At 41.1% G+C, this 22,241-nt stretch overlaps 1 protein-coding gene across 4 annotated transcripts in view; it reads right to left on the bottom strand.

Moving 5' to 3' along the window:
- The window catches only part of sh2d3ca (SH2 domain containing 3Ca), a 64,391-nt gene that overhangs the window by 12,693 nt on the left and 29,457 nt on the right, over positions 1–22,241 (bottom strand). For 2 of the 4 annotated variants that reach the window (XM_061699336.1, XM_061699339.1), the window contains exons 2-7: positions 9,704–9,832; positions 6,569–6,718; positions 5,483–5,760; positions 2,961–3,038; positions 1,132–1,259; positions 115–487 (exon numbers count right to left, since the gene is read on the bottom strand). In XM_061699336.1, the coding sequence (XP_061555320.1) occupies positions 115–487; positions 1,132–1,259; positions 2,961–3,038; positions 5,483–5,760; positions 6,569–6,718; positions 9,704–9,832 (1,136 nt within the window). The remainder of the gene's footprint in view (positions 1–114; positions 488–1,131; positions 1,260–2,960; positions 3,039–5,482; positions 5,761–6,568; positions 6,719–9,703; positions 9,833–22,241) is intronic. The other 2 variants (XM_061699337.1, XM_061699340.1) reach the window with 1 other exon arrangement.

The following is a 22,241-nucleotide window of genomic DNA, read 5'->3' as shown; positions in this document are numbered from 1 at the left end:
AGTATATACTGTTCCATTCTATTCTATTCTATTCTATTCCAATTACTTTATTGAGTAACGTGAGTGTGAAGTAAAGGGAGGAATTCCTTCAAACTTCGCGAGTTTGTCTTGTACCTGGATGGTCGGAACAAGGAAGCGGTCTCCACCTTTGGAGCGCTGCACATCCCGTCTCCTTCCTCCCTCCCGCCTTCGTTCTTCCCTTCCTCCACCCGCAACCGCTCCACGTAGCTCTTGGTGGGGGGTTTAGGGGGTCCGGCAGGGCAAGGTCTGAGGTCGCAGTAGCTGCCCGCTGTTTCGGAGGAGTACGACTGGACACCGGGATGATGGGCCGGAGAGGAGTGGGCCGAATGAGAGACGTGGGCCGGATGTTCTGGAGGGTTGTTGCTGGAAGAGGGGCTGAGCTGAGGGTCGCTGGAACGCCTCGTGACGGGGGAAGGTGGCACCACAGCCAGGACTCGCCCACCTGAGTGGGCTCTCTGTCTGGTGACTGGAGAAGAGAGAAGACACTTTACTGCAATTAAATCGGAATTGGCGTGTTCTAAAACTTTTTGAGTCCAGGGGAGATGTTTTCCAGGGACCCCCTCATAATCCTAACGGCAATTAAAAATTATTTAAAAAAAAATCTCTTCTTCTCAATCCATCCATCCATTTCCTATGCCGCTTATCCTCAGAAGGGTCACGGCAGTGCTGGAGCCTATCCCAGCTATCATCGGGCAGGAGTCACTTTGAGGGTGCGGAGACTGTGCAGCTACAATCTGTGACTGCCTGGCTACGTTTGATTGGCCAAATGGATTCAAATTTTACGAATAGTTATGTTGGATTGGTGAAAAAAAGTCACATGAGACTGACAAACCAAAATACTGTAGATTGCGCAAGCAATAATAAATACCTGGAGATAAATATAGATGGAAGTAATAAGCGGAATGTAGCTAAATGTAACAAAAAAACAAAACTGAGTCAAGTAAAAGTGAAAAGTATGTTGCATTAACACTACCCTGACAAGTACAATTTATCCCAAAATTGACTGAAGTAAATGTAACAGAATAAATGTAGCTTGTTACTATACACCACCACTTGCGGGCCACACTGTAGTTTGCCCCTGTTTTCGAACATGATGTGTGGTGGACTTACTTGCACAATAGGCAGGAGACATCGGTGTCTCGCCGACAGGCGACAAGGGGCAGCGGTACTCCTGAATCTGGTCCATGCTCATCGCACAGTTCCTCATTGCGTCTTTGTGGTGGTGGATGGTGGAAGGGCTGCAAAAAGAATTGGAAATGTTTAAAATCCTCATGGATGGATTTATATGTTGTCGAGGTGGCCGCGGGTAGTGTCACATGACAAGATGTGGCGTGGTTATGGGTGCTCATTGAGGAGAGAAGATGCATTTTTAGTTGGTGGGACCAGTTTTTTACTTTTTTACGTTTGTTCTGTGTTGTTACTCCGCATATGTCTTATGTGTTAGTTTGAGGAATGATGAAAAAACAACCCAATAAATGTGCAATATTTCCCTGAGAAGGAACCCATTCAATTTTTGTGGCTGATTTGGTTAAAAGTTCAGATTTGTTTTCTCTTTTGTTGAGAGTGTGAAATGTGGTTAGACAGCAGGATTCTGCAAAAGCTACTGCCGTACAGTTTGGCGCAGATTCAAGAGGTTGTTTTCTACTTGACCGCATCATGATTACTTAATTGCGCGGCTCGGCATGTGCTCCTTGGCCACCGGAGCACAGTATAATCCAGACATACAAGAGGATATACAAGAGGGAGATGGTCATAGTCAAAAGTGATTTTACATACACAACTTGTAAGTCTTTTTGTTTTGTGTTCAATTTGACAGTAAACTTCAACTGAGAGTGGCAATAAACAGCTTGATGTAAGCACGAGGCCTCCTTTTTGAAGAATTGTTCACTATCTGCCAAACCATCTCATGCTCGTATCTCTATTTTTTGTCAGTCAAAGAGAAAAAAAAAAAGGTTGAGTAATGACTCGTATCTTGAAAAACTCACAATACATGTCACTCATAAGTCGACGTACCACTGAAAAGACTTTATAAACCACTTAAAATAGGTTTACAACTTGTGTTAAGCCTTTTAAAGCCATCAATAAATCACTATAAAGTACTTATCAAAAATAAATGTGGGTTCACTATTTGGCAAATAACTAGCTTTTCCCATCTTTCATTTATGATTAGAGCTGGTTGTTAAGGCTTTACAATTTGTCTCTAAAATAATAAACAATTTATAAACCCAATTATTATAAACCCTTTATACTGGTACCCTTGTTGTAAAGTGGACCTCAAGCTGGTTAATTATTCACACAATAAAAATAAAAACAACAAACAGGCTTAAAAAAAAACAAACAAAAAAAAAATCAAAAAATTAACATTTAAAAATTTTCTTCAATATTCTTTATAAAATATACAATGATATATATATATATATAATTTTTTTTTTTTTTGAAAAAGTTACTAAATTAAACAAAAAGTTTTGTAATGTGCTCGCCCAAACATTGGGGGGCATTTTATTGATTTTTTTTCATTATAAGTGTTCTAATAAGTGGATCATACTAGTATATTAAAGGGTAAAGGCTGGCATTTTTAGTGGCTAATTCATGAATCTAAATAGCAAAATTCAAATGTATGCAGGAGGTGGCTAACTATGAAAGTGCACAATGTGGTCCTGATCCAAATTAGGATCGTTTCACCTTGGTGGAGGTCTTTCATTATTGGTGACTGCCATTGCCGGCACTTGAAAGAGGCAACATTAAAACGAGTGCATTGTCTTAGTGAAAACACGTTTCAAAGTGCCTTGTGACGTCTGGAACGTGAGTGGTCCATCTGAAGTTGACTTTACACACTTCTGAGGGGGAGGTGCTGATGAGGTGAGTGGACTGCAGGGAGGTGGCAAGTGCACTAGCTCTACACACTTGTGTCTCACACACTGATATGATACACACACCACCTGCATTTGGGCACAGGTTGCAGCTGTGGTTCCGGTGGTGCCACTGGTGTCTCAACTGGACTGGGGCTGTCTGAGTCACTGATGGCGTGTGTAACAAGAAGCAATAAAATGACATCATGTACAAGAACGTCACCATGGCTAAAATGGGAAGACAAGGAATTAGAGTTTGGACTAGGAGCAGTAACAGTTGGGTTCAGAATACAGGAGATCCTCGGTTTACGATGGAGTTCCGTTCCTACAGCGGCGACGTAACCCAATTTTGACATTACAATAAATGTCTAGTGGCCAATAATAAGAAACTTTCAAATGAAATACAGTAAGTAGCGTGGTAACTGTGCGTGACTACTCGTGCTGCGTGACCATGTATTGTTACGTTTGTAACCTTGAAACGTCGTAAAATGAGGACTCCCGCTAATAGCAGTGTTTAAAAAAAGTGAGTAAAGCTCAAAATCCTTAAAGTGTTCCCCCGCGAATGGACCGAGCCCTGCCACGAATAGCGCAAATCTGCGAGTAATTGACGCCCTCCTAAAAAGGTTTGTAAATACCTATAGATGCCACAGGATTGCGACAAAGCACTACTTTTCTGTCAGACAGGGAGAGGGTCTGTCTAAATGAACCTCCTCCCCACAAGATGGCGCCAAAGCATGATTTTATGTTCGACAGGTCTTTGGCCTGAGCACAAAAACCGCGAATACGTTCCAAAATAAAGTCTGCAAATAGGGGAATTTGCGAGTATCGATATGCAGGGGAACACTTTAATAGATTTTTGGTTGATCTCAAAACTATGATTACAGGAAGTCCTCGAGTTACGACGCACTTGACCTACGGCGTTTCGACTTTACGACGCCCGTGCCTCGTCCGCCATTTTGTCCCCAGCACCATAGTGTTTCTGTTTAGCTAGTGCATTGTGCTGGTCTGTGTTTGTGCGGCGGGAGTATCTTTGCCTTTTTCGCCCTCCTTTTTTCACACTCAGCAGTAATGGTAAGTACAGCATCTTATTTTTTCATTTTAATGTATTTTAGTTTCTTTATACGGAGTGTTAACCTTTCCTGCTACGGTCACCTGACCGTGGTGGGGAGACGCACGGGTTAACTCCCTTCTCTCGTTGCACAGCTGAGCTGGGTGGCGGCAACAATAAAGGCACGAAGCACCGATTTGCTGCTTTAATGGCTTTATTAGCTCCTCTGCACATTCGAGGTCAACGGGTCCTCCGCTAATCGCTACTCTTTCCCGGTCGCCGTCACTACACTTGCCACTGTACACGCTCGCACTTGCGCGCACTCCTTCCTCCTTCACAGTCCCGTCACACTCACACATCGACGCACACGCTCACACACACTGAGGTTGCTGTCACAATCACGTGGGACAATACCCGTAACAGAAGTATTTCGAGGTGAATTTCGACTTTAACGGTGAAATCCGACTTATGCGGAAATCCGTGTTACGTCGCCAGCGTAGGAACGGAACTCGTTCGTAAATCGAGGACTTCCTGTATTACATTCATGCCGAATGGTCCTCAAATAACGCATCAAAGATGGAAGAACTTGGTTGAATCCATGCAAACAGATATGAAGCAGTTCTCAGAAACAGTGTTTATACAATTTAAATATTAGTTCATTGGGAAACAAAATATTCCATTCTTTCAGTTCATACACTAAATGTTTGAATTTGTAAAGACAAACGCAGAACCTTCTTCTTCACGTTGTGTAAAGGAATGCACACATTATTATAATGACATTTGATACATATTTTTTTTCATGTTTCGATTTGGATTTTGTTATTTAGTTTGTATAGAATTTCAAACTGGTCTTATTTTGAGCACATTCATACCGTTGCAGGAATTCGAATACAAAGTTGTCTCAGCAGTTCAATTCAAAAAGTGAAAGCCATACAGTATATTACATAGATTCAGTAACACAGAGGGAAAACTCTTTTCAGAAGGCCAATGCCTACCTAATTTCTATATCAGTGTTTCCTGACCTCCTGCTCATGCATACAGTATATTTTTACATAACAAAACTCTCACAGCTCCCCACTAAACAAAAAAGTCACAAAATGTATACAGCCTGATATAATGATTGATGACCTTGTCTCAATTTAATTGCAGATGTTCTTATTCAGTGTAAAATCTGGGCCTGTTAATTTGAACTCAAAGCTGATATACTCACCGGAGGCTAGAACTTATTTGGGTGAATGAATTGCAACAGGTGGATACACAGGATGATTGTACCTTCTGCCAAATAATGGAAGAGCATTTAATGGGTCCTGCCTGTTGCTATAGTCGCTGGTGTAGATAGATGAACAAAGATACTTTCCTTTTTGTAGTAAATGAATAAACAGTTTTGAACCAATTAATACCATAACTACAATGCGGCCCATGAAATAAGAGAGCTTAATAACCCTGATGTATATTATATTTGAGTTTCACTTTTTGAATAGAACTACTGAATGCACTATATTCAAATTTACTGAAATGCACCCGTATGTAGAAGAACACTCCACTGATCCTTGTCTGAACTCACCTGTGAGGCATCATCTTCTCCGTCGTGAGCCCGTCCATCATGGTGACGCTCCGCCTCTTGATGTACGCTCCCCTCTGATTGGACGGCGAGTAGGCGCAGCCGTGTTTTCCACCGGACAGGGCGAAGGTGGCCTCCAGGTAGCGCAGCGGGAGGGTCCGGCTCACTGGACAGTAGATGTGGACGCCGCTGGACTGTGAGATGGCTTTGCGCTGACTCGCGTAGAAGCGCACCAGCTCCTGGACCGAGTCGAAACTGTCTGACTCCAGCACATACTGCACCTAATATTGACCATATGGTAGAAACAATGAATTTATACCTTCACTGATTCCATGGCCAATTTCATTATTCTTTTCATGCATTCTTCACTGAGAATATAGATATTTTACATTCGAAAAAATATCAAGGCACACCACCAAGCAAAAATGTCACAAAGTGGATATACCTTTTAATTATGTAACTTGTGCCATCTAGTGTTAGAGCATTTCATTATTCTGCCTGTCACTGTACGTGGTTGGCATGGATCGATAAACAAAGTAGTCATCTCCATCATGCTGACCACGACGACACCTAACAATTGATCAACAGTATGTCGCCATTGCCAGGCTTCAAACAGGATGTTTTTAGAGGGAAGTGGCCACTGAGTTTAAAATGTCATCAGCAGGTGGCAAGAGTAATATAGTGAGCCTGGAAGAGTCACAGAGAAGCAAAAAACAAACACCTGTTGTAAATTTTACCAGAAGTCAGAAGCCAGGAAGTAAAAAAAAAAAAAAGTGAAAAAAGTACTGAAACACTGAACAGTTGGACGTGCATTCAAAAGTGGAGAAAAGGTTGGATTAAATTCATTTGTAAGGGTCATAGTGCATTTTAGGTTTGTCCTGAAATTTCTTGAAATACTGAAATACTGAATACTTTTTGTGACATTTTTGTTTGGTGGTGTGCCGTGAGAGATTTCTCATTTAAAAATACGTGCCTTGGCTCGATAAAGTTTGGGAGACACTTACTCAATACGGATCACGTCTTGTAACTGAGAATATGAAAAGATGACACTTTTAAGTAGAGAGTGTGTGTGTGTGTGTGTGTGCGCACCTTGGTGTCGCTGGATTTGACCAGGACTTTGCTGATCTTGAAGTGCAACACCTCGTTATCCCACCGACAGGTCAGCACGTAGTCACTCACGTTGATCAGAGAGTCACGCACCAGGAAGTCTCCGTGATGCTGCACCAGAGTCTCTGACACCTGCACACACACACACAAACACACGCACACACAGAAGACCTACTGATGAGATGCTGAAAGAAATACTTATTTCTATTATTTCTGCAAAAAAAGGAAAAACATGCTGGGAAAAAAATGTTCAAAGCTTGTTTGGTATCATGAGAAATGAAACAAATTCCAGAAGGAAAAAAACAAAAACAAATAAGCAACACGTTTTTTGAATTATTTCCATTTGCTTTTTTTTTTTATAGGCATCCTTTGCATTCTTTATAAGCATCCATGCAAGCGTGGGTGGTGGTGATCCGGTACCCACGCCCCCACCCTTTGGGACTGGTCGGGGCGCTCCGGTTGGGCTCGGGGAAACTCCCTGGGGCCTTGGGAGTGGCTGGCGTCCCCCTGGCTGGGTCCCCCGCAGGATAGGCTCTCTGGCTTGCCCCCCTTGCAGGTGGAGGGGGCCGGACCACCCTGTCCACCCCCCATCCACAAATAAGAATACGATTTGACTGTTGTAACGTTACTTGTGGTCAAATATCGAGAATATGTAACTATTGTTCTACTGTGGTTCACACCCCTATTTCCTTTGTCAACATCGTTGTGTTTTTAAATCATTTTTTTGACAGTGATATAATGGGAATCCGGTCCATCAGGAGTAATTACAATGCCTTGGGACATTTTTGGGTTGAACAACAATAACAAAAAGCTGCCAAAATGCATCTGCTGCGCTGTTCAAACTGGCAGAGACAAATAAGATGCCAGCAGCGATTGCTGACTGAGAAAAGCGTTTTTTGAGAAGAAATCTATTGTGTTCAGCATTATTGTGAAAAAAAATCACTTTGTTTTATAACAATACGAGCAATCCATAAAAGAAATCTTTCTGTCACAGTGGTTGAAAAACCGCCTCAGGCCTGAAAGCAAACAAAAACAATGGTGTCCTTCATTTTTAAAAATCTTTTTAAGAAAACAAATATCAGAAGAAAAAAAGTTATATTATAAAGCAGAATAATATTATACTGAGTATTTTTAATACCGTATGAAGGTGTCTGCAGTGATGTTAAACCGTAAATGTATTCATATGTGTAAGCACACAACATCACCAGCAGGAGGCAGTACAAACATAGATCATTGCTTTCTTAGGACGCGCTTATATCCTCCACAATGCTGCACTGCACATATGATAAAAATAGACAAGGCTACCAAATTGAGAATATTTCATGTTTTCAACTAAACATGGCCGCAGTGGACAAATAGCATGTCTGCCGCACAGTTCTGAGGTTCTGGGTTCAAATCTCGACTCAGCCCCTTTGTTGTGTGGAGTTTATATACTTTCATTATGTTTGTGTGGGTTTTCTCCAGGTACTTCGGCTTCCTCTCACATGTAAAAACATGTGTATAGTAAATCAGAGTTGGGCACATTTGAGCTCAAGGGCCACATTTGTTTTTTTAATCTGGACACACTGCCCAGGTCATTTGTTGATGAGTTAAAAATGTGTTAAAAAACACACAAATGTGTTTGTTGTTGTTTGAAATTGACAATTAGTTTGTTTTTTAGTTTACTTCGAAATAAAAACAATGTTTTAAAAAAAGACAAAAATAAATAAAATGGCAATAAGTAAGATTTTATGAGGTCATTTTTGTGAAAAATGGCTAAATTAATACAACAAATATTACAGGACTCTATGTAATGTAAATAATCATTGGGCTCGATAAAGAAAATGAATCCGGGTGTACAGGTACATCTCATCAAAATGGTAAAAAAAAGTCTGTTTATTTCAGTACTCATACATTATGTCGATTAATTAAACACTTGGGAGAATACTTTTCAGAGGGCAAATTCCTGCCTAATTTCTACATTAAAAATCATTTCTATTTTTTCTTGATTGTTTGTTACGTTATATTCTAGTTTCTAGAGGTGGTGAAAAAGCTATAATCATCAAAAGTACACATACAGTATCTATTTAGAAAAAATAATGAACTATTTCATTTATAGTGTGTGTAGTGCATCTCTAGGAGTTTCCCTTTTTGAATTGAACTACCTAAAGCTTTAGACACTATTCTAATTCATTCAGATATACCTGTATGTGGCCCCGCGGGTCATACTTTGCCCACCTGTGCTCTAAATTGTCCAAAGGTGAGCGTATGAATGGATGTTTGTCTATGTGTTCCCTCCAATTGGCCACAGCGTACCCCGCCTCGCAACCAAAGTCTGCTGGGATAGGCACCAACTCCCCCGTGACCCATTTGAGCATAAGCGCTTCAGAAAATGGATGGATGGAAGACCAACTATACAGAACTAAATAGAGGGAAGTAGTGTAATATCAGAAAGCCACTCTAGAGTAGATATGTGTGTGTGTTACATAGAAGACAGAGTGCTTTGAGTTCCCACTAAGTTTACATTGGGACAACCCCATGAATAATGTATAATATGCAAAATGGAAAAAACCCATAGACGGTTTAATTGAATGTGTGACTGTGTACGAGGCAGACAGCAGTGACACCTTCCACGTGTGGGTGGAGCTCTGTGTATGTGCGTGCGTGTCTGTATGTGTGTGTGTTTTTGACCAGCTGTGAAATCCAATTGCATACGTGAGCAGTGCACACAGTTGTCTGCTTGGCACAGCGTCCCTCTTCGAGAACACTAAAGTCAATCCCGCAGAGCAGAGAAAGGGATGGGAATCATTAATCGGCGTCATCCAGTGTTTGCGCTGCTAAAAAGCCGCTCAAGTAATCGCTTAATGGCACGGCCGCTTGAAATGCACATCAACCCACACTTTGATCTTGTTTAATTACCTCTGCCAAGGTGGTTTTCAACAGCATGGGTTTATTTATTGAGCACAACTTCCTGTCTACAGTTTTTCATGGAACAAAAATGGATTATGATACTTGGTATTCTATCGTGATGTCATACAAAACCAGGGGTGATTCTGGGATCAGAGGTTTAGGGGCTCCTAACAACGACAAGTGCTATAGAAAATGGACGAATGAAAGCTCTGGATCAGCTAGACTTGCCTCTCTGGGTATGTGTCCATGGTACCAGCCATGGCTCCTGATGTCAGCAGGACTCAGCTTCAGCTCCTCCTCCAGCTCCTTACGCAGCTTCTCGGGTGGAGACTCCAGCAAGTACTTCTCCTTGGAGAACTGAAGGACATAAGCAGGAGAGGAAAACAAAACAACAATTAGTGAAAGAACTCGATGGGAAGGATTAAATAACGGAGCTGGCCGTACTTTGCCCACCCCTAGGTTAGGGCATGTCATTTGAATACAATTGTTGTTATTGCTGTTGTGACTTTCAGCTCAACCGATCAAGAGATCATGATTTTATTTTTTTTGCCATGTTTTTTTTTTACGCAGGATGCCCTTCGTGAGTCGCAACCCACCCATTTTTTAAAAAGGGCTTGGGACCGACAGTGGCTGAGTATTTGGGCACTGGCCGGCAATCGAACCTGCACAGTGCACAAAATGCAGTAGCATGTTCAACTACACTACTAGTGCATAATTTTAATACAATTAAAGAAATGAAGACTCCATAACAAAAGTAAACATTTCTTTTTTACTAATAGCATTCAATTTTATCCAAATCATTGTAAATTCTCATGAGAACAAGCTCAGATGGAGAGTATGTAAAATGTAGATTTAAATTCAAAGATGTGAGTTCATTCATAAATTGCGAAAAGATTCTTTAAACTCATGATGAGAACTTCCTAATTTTATTTTTAAAACAGTATACTGTATGCACACGGCCGTGTGTTTTAGGCCCAAATTTAATATACAATAGTGTCCTTTAAAGACAATAAAACAAACAACAAACCCGTATAAATATGCAAGGCGCACAATTACATTACGGACGGACAACGTACACTGAAGCTTTTGTAGACACAAATGCGTACACAGCAATCCAATTGATCCTGACCTGATTACCAAGGGGAAGAAATCATCATAAGTAAGCTTTTATTGTTCTGATGTACTGCCGAGTCCTTCAGTAGCTTTTCATTGACTCAACACACGCATGCACATACACACGGCTCTCTCAGACACAAACAACAGGATCATGTTTCAGATTTCAAAGCTTTCTACTCGCTGCTTGCTTGCACAAATAAGCGACTCTGGGGAAATCTGCGGTTGTAATACATGAAAATAAATTCCAGCAAACATTTTCATGCTTATTTACCTTTCAAAGACTCTCAAGCTGCGAAAGAGATCACGGTAACAAAATAAGTCAAGCTGCTTTTGAGAGATTTTACACTGAGTTACAGTCCAGAATGAAAATATGGGCAAATAATTGCAATAGTTTGCACTACATAAAACATTGTGCATTTTTTGAAGTAGTATATTTATGGGTAAATTGAGAAAAATGGGAAAGCGTGACGATTTAAGTGGCTAACATCACTGTTATTCCAGTCATGACATCATCCACTTCCTGTACATTTTGACAATTTTTAAATCAGATGGTCAGGAAAACAGATTCTATGGATTCTGTAGCATGTTGAACAGATGCAATCCAGAGTAGCTGTCACGTGAAAGCGCCACAAAGAGCTTTGATGGTGTTACGATTCAGTTAGCTCATCTCAATAAAGACAACAAGAGACAAATAATATTGGCCGGGGTGGGCAAATTTAAGTACGGTCGTTGGCCATCTTCAATCCAGCCCAGTGATTATCTACAGTAGTGTCTTGACTTATAAATTTAATTCGTTCAGTGACCAATCTTGGAACTCAAAATGCCAATGAAATCAATCGAAATGCTTGCATTACAACTAAAGAATTCCATAGGTTGAATTGAAGTATCTTTCAGGCAAAATAAACAGTCAATTCCTAGTATAATGAAACCTTGTAGAGTCAATGTGGAACTCAAAAAAAAAAAATAAAATAAAAAAATAAAAAAATAAAAAAAAATAGGGGACAATGTGCCTCTCAAGTTGCACAAGAATTTGGAGGTCAAACTGTTTATGAGCATACATAGCAAGACTGACTTCTTTTTAGATTTTAAGCATTCGTATAATCAGTTTTTTTTTTTTTTTTGGTGTGTGTGTTTGGTCACAGATGGGTACCAAAGGAGAAATATGATGTAGAATGTAGAACTGGAAATGGATGCAGCAATGCAAAGAAAAAAAGAAAAATAAATTACTTCTGTCGGAGTTGATGCAAGTTAATATTGGGGAAATCATTTGTTTGGTATCGGGACAAATAAGACAAATTGCAAAAGAGAAAAATGCTAAACTCATGTTGAATAAAGACATTGCTAGCTTTTGTGAGAAAGACTTTTCTTCTAAGACCATATCGCCAAGGCCTATCCATATGGGGAAAATAGCTGTTTGTTTCGACTGTATCTTTCTTTTACTGATCTCCGCTATCCATCATCATGAGGTTTTTGACTGTATGTTTGTGTGTGTGTGTGTGTGTGTGTGTGTGTTTGTGATGGTGATATGAGGCAACTACAAGACGGAAGCGATCGATGCTCTCGTCTCCAGGTCAGTGCAAAATGATATGATTAACTTCCTTGTGTCTTCACCGCCTTCTTACCCTCCTTCTCTGCTCCCCTCCAGTCTTAGGGGGCAGATGGAGGACTATCGCCTTGGAGGCTCACTCTTCCCAGATTAGATTTGAGGTGTGTGCGCGGAGGCCAATAAGAGAGCGGCGGGGTCAAGTGTGCGCTTATTGCTTCTGCTTGTCTCCGTGGAAACCCAGAGGAGGCCTGCCGTCAAACTGATTCTCAACAATAGACCTGTTGTGTGTCCGTTGATAAATGAGTGATTATGGGGTTAAATTGAAAATTGAGTAAAGCTCTACTTAAGATACACTTAGTGGATTCGTCTGGGAAATCGACAAATTGACAGACAATAAAAAAGTGTACATAAAAAAGGGGATATGACAAGTATGCAGACCTAAGAGACATCTAAGTCAATATCTTATATAACATAAGAAATAAAGCAAAGCAATATAGTTCATATTGTCTCTGCTTTCAACAGAAATAAAAAGAGTTCTGTGTCATGCAGAAACAATAGAATAGAGATGATGTTTGTTGTATAGTCACTGCTCTACGTCATTCATTTAAACCCAACTGGTTTGCGGCCTAAAAGGGTTGCTTGTTGAACAAGCTGAGAGCTAAGGATCATCCATCCGTTCATTTTGGATTGCACTCATCTTCATTAGGGTAGCGGGTCAGCTGGAGCCTACTAACTGACTTCCCACTGTATTCCGACGAGAGGCAGGACATCGTAGGGCATGTATAAACAAATATTCAAACTCACATGCACACCTATAGACAATATAAAGCACAGGTATCAAACTCAAGGCCAAAATCGTGTGCGTCAACTTCCTTGACTCCTGCTAAAATCTGTACCAAAATTTCAAATTGTAATAATAATGTTGTGATATTGCAAGCTTTTGCCATGCGTGTTTTTGGAATGTGGGAGGAAACCAGAGTACCCAGAGAAAACCCATGCAGGCCTGTAAACTTGTAAACTCCACACAGGCGAGGCTGGATTTGAATTCAGGTCCTCAGAACTGTGAGGCAGATGTGCTACCAGTCGTTCACCTGTTAGTAGTGTTGACTATGTGCGGCTGCTTTTTCAAGGTGACATATCTTTTATTTTGTAATAACGATTAGTGGGCTGCACTCGTGTTTGAATGTGAAGAGAAAGATCAATAGTACTGTACTGGCATTGTTAGAGTGAATAGTTTTTACACCAACAAAATAATTCTTGGTTCGCATAGCAACATACTGTACAACGTTAGTATGCAGGGAGAATCCTATTACAGCTACTGTGAGTTAACAGCGTCCTCACCTTTGTCTATATGAATTGCTATTGTTGGATATCAGTACTTTCGAGGTTCAAATCTAAGCTCTAGCCTTCCAATGTGGAGTTTGAACGCTCTCTCCGTGCTTGCGTGGGCTTTCTCCAGGTACTCTGGCTTCGTCCCGCGTTACAAAAACATGTATAAAGGGGTGCCTTGAGATACAAGTTTAATTTGTTTCATGACCACACTCATAACTCAAAACATTAAAATGAATGGAAAATGCCAATAATCCGTCCCAGTTTCCCCCCCCCCCAAATGTTTTTAATTAAAAAAACAGCACTCTATACTAAATAAAAACAAACAGTAATGACATAATTACCCTTCTGGTGTCCGCGCCTTGGTCACCTGGGGCCAGTAAAACATCAACACAGAGACAGACACGAAGAGGAGTCTCACAACTGACTCAGTACACTGCATTAATATTAGTCATTTTACGCAGAGGATAAAGAATATACGGTATGCCTGTGAGTATTCTTATATTTTCTGTCTACATGAGTTGCTACACAGTGTTCGTTCAAATATTCGTTGCTTCGAGGGTTGTAAAACCGCAACACCAATGCTATTCTTTAGCCCGTCTATGGCGTTTTGCATTGTTTCTTAGCATTAAGCTAAACTGGCTTTATTAAGGCAAAGCTATGTGGTTGGTTTAAATACAGATATCATTCTCTTTGTTTTGTTTGACAGTAATTACAACTGGGAGTGTTATAAAAGAGCTCGAAGCGTTTTTTGAAGAATTGTCTGACAAACTATTGCTTGTTGAGAAATGAGTTGAGTTTACCGCCACAAGTCAAATAAAAAAACGGTTAAACGACAACTTTTACTCAAGACACCACTGTTTTAAGTTTGTTGAAGACTCTAAATTGTCTATAGGTACGACGATGAGAGTGAATGGTTGTTTTTGTATATGTGCCCTGAGATTGGCTAGCAACCAGTCCATGGTCCACATCCCTTTCACCCAATGTCAGCTGGGACAGGCTCCAGCAAAGCCACAAACCTAATGGGGACAAACCCTATACAAAATAAATGGATAAATGTATTAAATATTACTTGCCCAGATGTCAGTTGTACAATGTAAATAGGAGCCTCATTGCTTTGCTATTACTTATAGTCCATCAGAATGCCTATTTTTATATTCATCTCGTGTCCAGTTATTTTTCCCATCGTATCCAATCAAACAGTGAAAGCAAAGAGAGCTGGGATTTAAGTCATTAGTGATACTCTGAGAAGAGACCTTCATTCCATATCCAGTAATGATAAGTGGGACCACTCTGCCGAATCCCATTGGGGGAAGCATCAAATTGCAAACAAGCCAACCCATTGGAGAGACGCGCAACATGAACCTAGAGACAAAACTAAGCAGCATGAAAAAGAGACTGCAGACATCCAAGACAGCATAGAAAGTCCGAGAGATGAACGACGGACCCTCATTAAATGGGGAGGGCGGCTAGCCTATTAGCTGCAGAGAGAGTTAAGGCAATTTAGCAGCTGATGCAGGACTTTGCTTCCCCAGAGGATGTGCGCACAGTGTGTGTGTGCGTGAGAGTCACTATTGATAGACGGGGCTCAATATTTAGTTGAGGGCCCAGACAGACAGTAAGAGCAGGTCATCAAAGATAAGCACTGTTATCACAGAGGCTGGCGTATACAGTACATTTGTACAATGACAGCTAAAGGCACAGCATGATGCACCACTTCATTTACACCTCCCCATTATTAATGCACACGCACGCAACCATTACATAAGTGCAAGTAAAGACTATGATGCAGCATAAATTATGAACTAACACAAATGACTATAAATAAATGAATAAATATAAGAATATTAAATTATTATCCTTGTGATTAACTGGCGACCAGTCCAGGGTGTAGCCCGCCTCTTGGCCGAAGTCAGCTGGGATAGCAGCAAAAGGTTGAATCTACACAGACGTGTCAACTGGGACACAGGCTCCAGCTCACTCGCTATAGAAAATGGATGGATAAATAGAATAATAAATATGCCATTTATTATAAATCCAACGAAATGAAACGTCTAAAACATTTCTGTAAGAAAATGCTGAGGCAAAACGATAAAAAAAAAATGGATAGATGATGACATCAGCGCAATCTAATTGGATGCCAAGTAGCTACAATGTTCTTCCAACGTGAGACATGTATTTCAAGGATACAAGAAATTTGTCATACCAGCACACACTTACACATGATATGGCACGAAATACCATAGGCCTAGGTGTAGTGTTACACTCGCCTGACTTTGGTGCAGGCAGCGTGGGTTCAGTTCCCACTCAGTGACGGTGTGAATGTGAGTGCGAATGGTTGTCCGTGTCTATATGTGCCCTGCGACTGACTGGCGACCAGTTCAGGGTGTAGTCCGCCTTTCGCCCGAAGTCAGCTGGGATAGGCTCCAGCGTCCCGCGACCCTAACCAGGATAAGCGGTGTTGAAAATGGATGGATGGATGGATGAAATAATAATAGTGAATGAATCAAAATGAAAGTACTGGTGTTTAAAAAAATGGAAATTGCCATTTAAATTTGAATGCTGTGGCAAAATGGCAAAACAAATAAAACAAAATAAAAATAATAATAAAAATAATACAAAAAGATCGATATGGGATGATATGAACCCAGTCTGACTGGACGCTAAAATCATCCTGAAATGTGTGATGTGTATTTTGGCTCTTAGTTGAGATTTAATTAGTTATTGGTCCGAGTACAAATAACAACAAGAATGGAACAGAGCAGACCTCCACAATGGTTGTACAAACTTGGGATCAGCACTAAATTAGCCATCTCCTTTATATACCTGAATTTTGCCACATGTAAATGAAGAAAAATTTCTCGCTTAAAGAAATGCTGCCGAAATGGGTTGCTGATGACACAGAACATGAACAGGATCAGTGAAAAAGATGCCTGCATTCAGATTTATTTATTATTTTTATGGTTCACGTTTGTTTGTACACATTTACATTCACATTTTTATCACGTATAGCTGATTTGGACCATAATGTTAGGGCTTCTTCTTCTATTCTACAAAATGTTATCCAATGTGGACAAGCATTTTCTGCTTAGTCCTACAAAACAACAACAACAATTAAACCTCAGTGAACGAAAAAGAGGCAAAAAGAAGAATAAAATATAGTTGCTGCAGAATCTCTCCGCATCTACACAAAAAACTCTCAGTCATTGCTCAGCATGTAAGCAAATGAACAAAGTGGAGAACACAAAAAAGGGGGGAGTGTGTGCAAAACAGACTAGAGGGCACCTTTTCTGTTTTCAGCTCAAGGGGCTTGCCTCTGACCCTGTTGTCACGGTAACAGCAAAAGCTGTGGAATTGTAGTGGGGGAGGGAAAGGGGAAATGTTTTGGGAGTGTATGGGGGAATCCCACCACAAATGCAGAGTTGTGGGTAGCTGTCCTGTGTTCAGTTACTCTACTCCCACTTTCTCCTTCTTTCTTTTTCAGGAGATACCAACCAGGATTACGGCATTAATACCATGCAACACTCCTCTCTCCCCATTACGGGGGGGGGCGCTGACTGTGGGTTTGCACGCATGTACGTTACGTGTCCAGTATCACTGCTCTCCAGACTCTTATAATCCTTTTGTGCCCTCCAGCCTGGCTTCTACTGATACGTTCTGACTGGTTCACACGAGTATAATGGTTTTAAAGTCACATGAGCCCTGTAATGATGACGGGAGACGCCGGTAACATCAAAGACACTGTGACCTCAGAATGCATGCCAAAGTCAGCTTTGGTCTTTGGGATATTGTTAGGATACGTTTCGTTCTGGTACCTTGGCTGTCAAAATACTGTCCAATGTTTTTGGTGACAATTGTCTTTCGAAGGGAACAATAATATTCAATCAATCAACAAATAAAAACTTCCACTTTGATTTTTTTTTTAAAAATGTTATTCCCCAAACCATTTCAATCATATAAACAATAGGCCCAAACAACACATTGGGAAGATTAAGTTAAAATTTATTTTGTCGGATGCACAGAGTAGCATTAGCTAACAGCGTTAGCTTCTGATATGCAGCACTTATTTAACTGAGGTGGGTAAGGACTACAGTATTTGTGTTTTTGCGATGTGTCCCTGCACCACGTGCTGTATAGTGTATGAACAGCTGCCTCCATGAGTTGAAATGCATTCATTGTCTTGGATGCTCACTTTTTTCCCCACACTCTGGAATATGCTTTCACTAGTAGAATCAGTATCATGACAAATGCATGTCACAGGCATGTTATTAAGACAGATGGGAACAGTTTAAAATTGTTTAAAAAATGCACGTGTCCTTTAAAAATCTATCTGTAACAAAAGCTAACATCTATTTCTAATTTTGCAGTTTGTTTTATGCATTTGCAAGTGAGATGATGAACTTCTGCACACCTCTCCAAAAGTAAACGACCTGTCGACCAGTCCAGGGTGTACCCTGCTTCTGGCCAAAAATCAGTTGGGATAGGCTCCAGCTCACCTGCAACCTCTAATGCCCGAATTAGAAGTAGAAGCGGTGTAAAAGGTGGCTCTGGCATGTCTCATAACTTTATTACTGTTTTTCTCACAACTTTATGATTAGGGCATGAGCCAATACATTTTGGTGCCAATCCAGATAAAGGTGCAGATATAAGGTGCTGTTAAATTGGCTACAAACATACACAGTCAAAAAAAACAAAAAATTATTTACAGTTGAATTTGGCCAAGGTAACAAAAGAGCAGAAGAAAGAAACAGAATGTGGCGCATACACAGGTAAAATGACCAGTCTAATACCACCTGTCTAATAATAACTGTAACCTTCTACTGTACTTGTGTTAATAATGAGCACAAATACTCACAGACACACACACACACAGGGTCGCGAGGCAGCTCAGCAGGTAGATTCTTTACAAATCCACATAACCTGCAGCACTGTTGTTGAGCAGTCAGTCGGTGTAATGTGTGCAAACAGACCTCCAGGACTGATTGACAACTGGTGGAAAAGATGTAACATGCAGTGACGCTCCCGCTGAGAGCGCAGGAGACGCAGTCCCGCACTGTACTCACCCTGCTTTAAAAATTGTTGTGTCTTTTTGGGTGGCTGGAACAGATTAATGGCATTGCCATCCATTTCAATAGGGAAAGATGATTTGAGACACAAATGTTTTGCGTTACGAGCGTGGGGTCTTGTTTTCGTACTAGTTCCTACTAAATTCTCTCACTTTCATTTTTAATTTGTGTTTTGTGTTGTCAAAACAACAACTTAATCACATCATACCAAATGTGAGGTCAAAACAGGTTGAACCAGGATGTTGCGCTGCAGCATCTAGACAGCTTTGACTAATGCCGTTTTAAAGCTCCCCCTCCAGGTTAAGAAAGCCGTCGTACATATTCATTTGTGCAGCAGGGAGTGTCGTACATCATCATTATAGAATGTTTGAAATATTCAACAAGCTCATTGTACACTGCTCCCTGGCATCTGCATGCAGTAAGCTGTAGTTTAGTAAACCAGGCTCACACCCTTGGCAAACTGGTGTACAATCGTAGCGTTTACGCTGACACACTTTTTTACTCAGGCTGTAGTACAGTTATTGTAAACATATGTGCGTGGCATTAGAATTGTGAGCCATCTGTCGTTTGATTGGGAGCACTCCCAGACGTTCTAGGGAGTGCATACAGGCACATGGAGTTCATACACACTGATACAGAATATGAGTTGTCTTGAGGAACCACACAGCAGTTGGGTCAGCCTGTGAGTCCTTTGATTTTGAGTAGGATTGTAAATCCAGTCCTCACTGGGGTCAATTACCTGGGTTTACATTGATCATTTTCTTCATTAGTTTGCACTCAATGAATTATACTCCATCCATTCATCCATCCATCCATTTTCTGAGCCGCTTCTCCTCACTAGGGTCGCGGGCGTGCTGGAGGCTATCCCAACTATCATCGGGCAGGAGGAGGGGTACACCCCGAACTGATTGTCAGCCAATCGCAGGGCGCATACAAGCAAACAACCATTTTCACTCACATTCACACCTACGGGAAATTTAGAGTTGTTAACCTACCATGCATGTTTTTGGGATGTGGGAGTAAACCGGAGTGCCCGGAGAAAACCCACGCAGGCATGGAAAGAACATGCAAACCCCACACAGGCGGGGCCGGGGATTGAACCCCAGTCCTCAGAACTGTGAGGCGGACGCGCTAACCAGTCGTTCACCGTGCCGCCATGAATTATACTATGTTATCCATACAAATTTTAAACTGAAATATTGAATTCAATAGGTGGGGATTGTGTGTGATTGAAGTGCTCCCTAACATGGTCAGACAGTGAATATAAAAAGTCTACACACCCCTTTTCAAATGTCAGGTTTTTGTGATATATAAAAATGAGACCAAGATAAATGTGACCTATAACCTGTACATGTTGGTGGCAGCATCGTGCTTTGGGCTGTTTTTCTTCTTGGCCTTATGAACACTTCCTAATGCCAACCCTTAAGCTTCTGCTAGAAAGCCAAATAAAAAGTCTGGAAAAACCTAGAACAACTCAACTTGAGTGGAGATAATCAGAGGCACTTTAAATGGTGGCAGGTACCTGTATGTGCTGACTCCCATTTAACATGAGTTTGAATGTGATTGGTTGAATTCTGAACACAGCCACACCTCCAGTTATAAGAGAGTGTGCACACATGTGCAACCACATTATATCTGTTGTCTATGTATATTTCCTTCTAAAAATATTATTATTACTATTTTCAATTGAGTTCTACAAGTTATAGGTCACATTAATGGAGGGAAATATTTTAAAAGGATTTCATTATTTATGTCACAAAAACATGGCAATTGAAAAGAGGTGTTTTTATTTCCACTGGAAATCTGAATGGAGCTACCCTTTCATTGTCAATGTACCACACTACCTGATGATGCTATTCATATTTTACAAATCCCTGCTCCTCAGTGAGTCATCCACGTTTCCTCTTGTGAACGTGCCCAACAGATCTAATAAAGCTTTTTATCAATGTCCTCATAGCTCTGATCTACCAGGCAACCAACACCCATCAGTGCTTTAATGACAATACAATTTAATGTGAGTGAGACAGGAGTGTGTCCGTTCATGTCATCATGCCCAAAGATATACGATGACATCAGCTGCCTGAAGGCCTCAGTACCCTCTGCGTGTGACTGTACTGAGTGTGTGTATACTGACCTTGTGTGTGTAGGCTGACCTTGCTGCCAATTGTATCTATCTCACACGCAAACACACACACACACACAACATAAAAGGGATGCGGATTTCAGATCAATACATGCAGATCTGCATCTTGAACAGAAGTAACAAAAAAAAGCTAGACAATACCAGGGTCCAAACTGGTGAAAATGCATGTAACACAAATCATGGATACACGATAACATCTGTAATCATTGCCCACCCAGAACAGAACACCATGCAAACACTGATTAGTGATCACAGATATTTATTAGAGTTTCTGTGGATGAAATCAGATAGCATGCGCAAACCTAATTCCAATTCAAATTAGTTTGATATGTCGGCTAATGACACTGCACTATAGCCGTGGCCACACACACACACACACAGTGATGTTGCTGTAAATTGATACAAATTTAATATGTATAGTTTCTATTACAGGCGCTCACTGTGAGACTACACCACAGTGCAGTGAGCCTGGAAACCAATTTCTGCTTTTAAGAATTTAAAAAGGTTATTTTACTCACTTGTTAATTTTTTTAAAATTAGATTAGAGTGGGCATGGTGAATAACCGGTTAGCACATCCGCCTCTAAGCTCTGAGGACCCAGGTCCAGTGTTTGCATGCTCTCCCCGTCCCTGCATGGGTTTTCTTCGGGTACTCCAGTTTCCTCCCACATCCCAAAAACATGCACGGTAGGTTAATTGAAGACTCTAAAGTGCCCGAGTGTGAATGATTGTTTATTCATATGTGCCCTGCGATTGGCTGGTGACCAATTCAGGTTGTACCCCGCCTCTCGCCCGCAGTTAGCTGGGATAGGCTCCAGCATACCAGCGACCCTAGTGAGGATAAGTGGTGTAGAAAATGGATGGATGGATAGATTAGAGTGTGAATGATTGTCTGTCTCGATGTGCCCTGTGATTGACTGCTGACCTGTCCATCGTGTAGTCTGTCATTCGCCTGAAGTCAGGTTGGATAGGCTCCAGCTTCCTTGCAAGCCTGAACAGGATAAGGAGTAGAAAACCTCCAGTCTGGCTAAGTGTCTCAATACTTTTGTCCTTACTGTGCGCAATTAAATTCCAGCATCAGCAAGATCGGCTCTCACACAGACTCCCCTCTCCTTTGCCATCATACAAGCAATGCCACACCTTCAGATGCTGTTGCTATGGTAACACCAAATACCCCAGCTGGTGTGCTGCCCTAAGGAAGTAATGTATATGACGTGTGTGTGTGCGTGCAAGAGAATGAAAGGTTAATGTGCCCCATGTGCGCACTGCTCTGTCATGTGCAATGGTGTGAACTGGCGAGGAAAACACGGCAGGTTGAGAGCATCATTAGGGTATCTCATTCCGTCTGCGACCATGTTTTCCTCGAAATCTCGTACGGCTCGGTCAGCAGTTTTAAGTGGTTCAAGTAACACAACACCAGATGTTAGACCAATGACGAGCTTCACATTAAATGTTTGATAATATTCCATTTGTTGTCAAGGAAAAATACACATTAGCATGGTCATAAGGCCGCGCTACAAGTGACACTACAGTACAGCTAAAATCTTAATCGGCGTTATGCTTATGA

The sequence above is a fragment of the Phycodurus eques genome, chromosome 15, assembly GCF_024500275.1.
Source record: "Phycodurus eques isolate BA_2022a chromosome 15, UOR_Pequ_1.1, whole genome shotgun sequence".
Lineage (NCBI taxonomy): Eukaryota > Metazoa > Chordata > Actinopteri > Syngnathiformes > Syngnathidae > Phycodurus > Phycodurus eques.
Note: the sequence above shows the minus strand (reverse complement) of the source record. Positions and strands in the feature narration are given on the sequence as shown.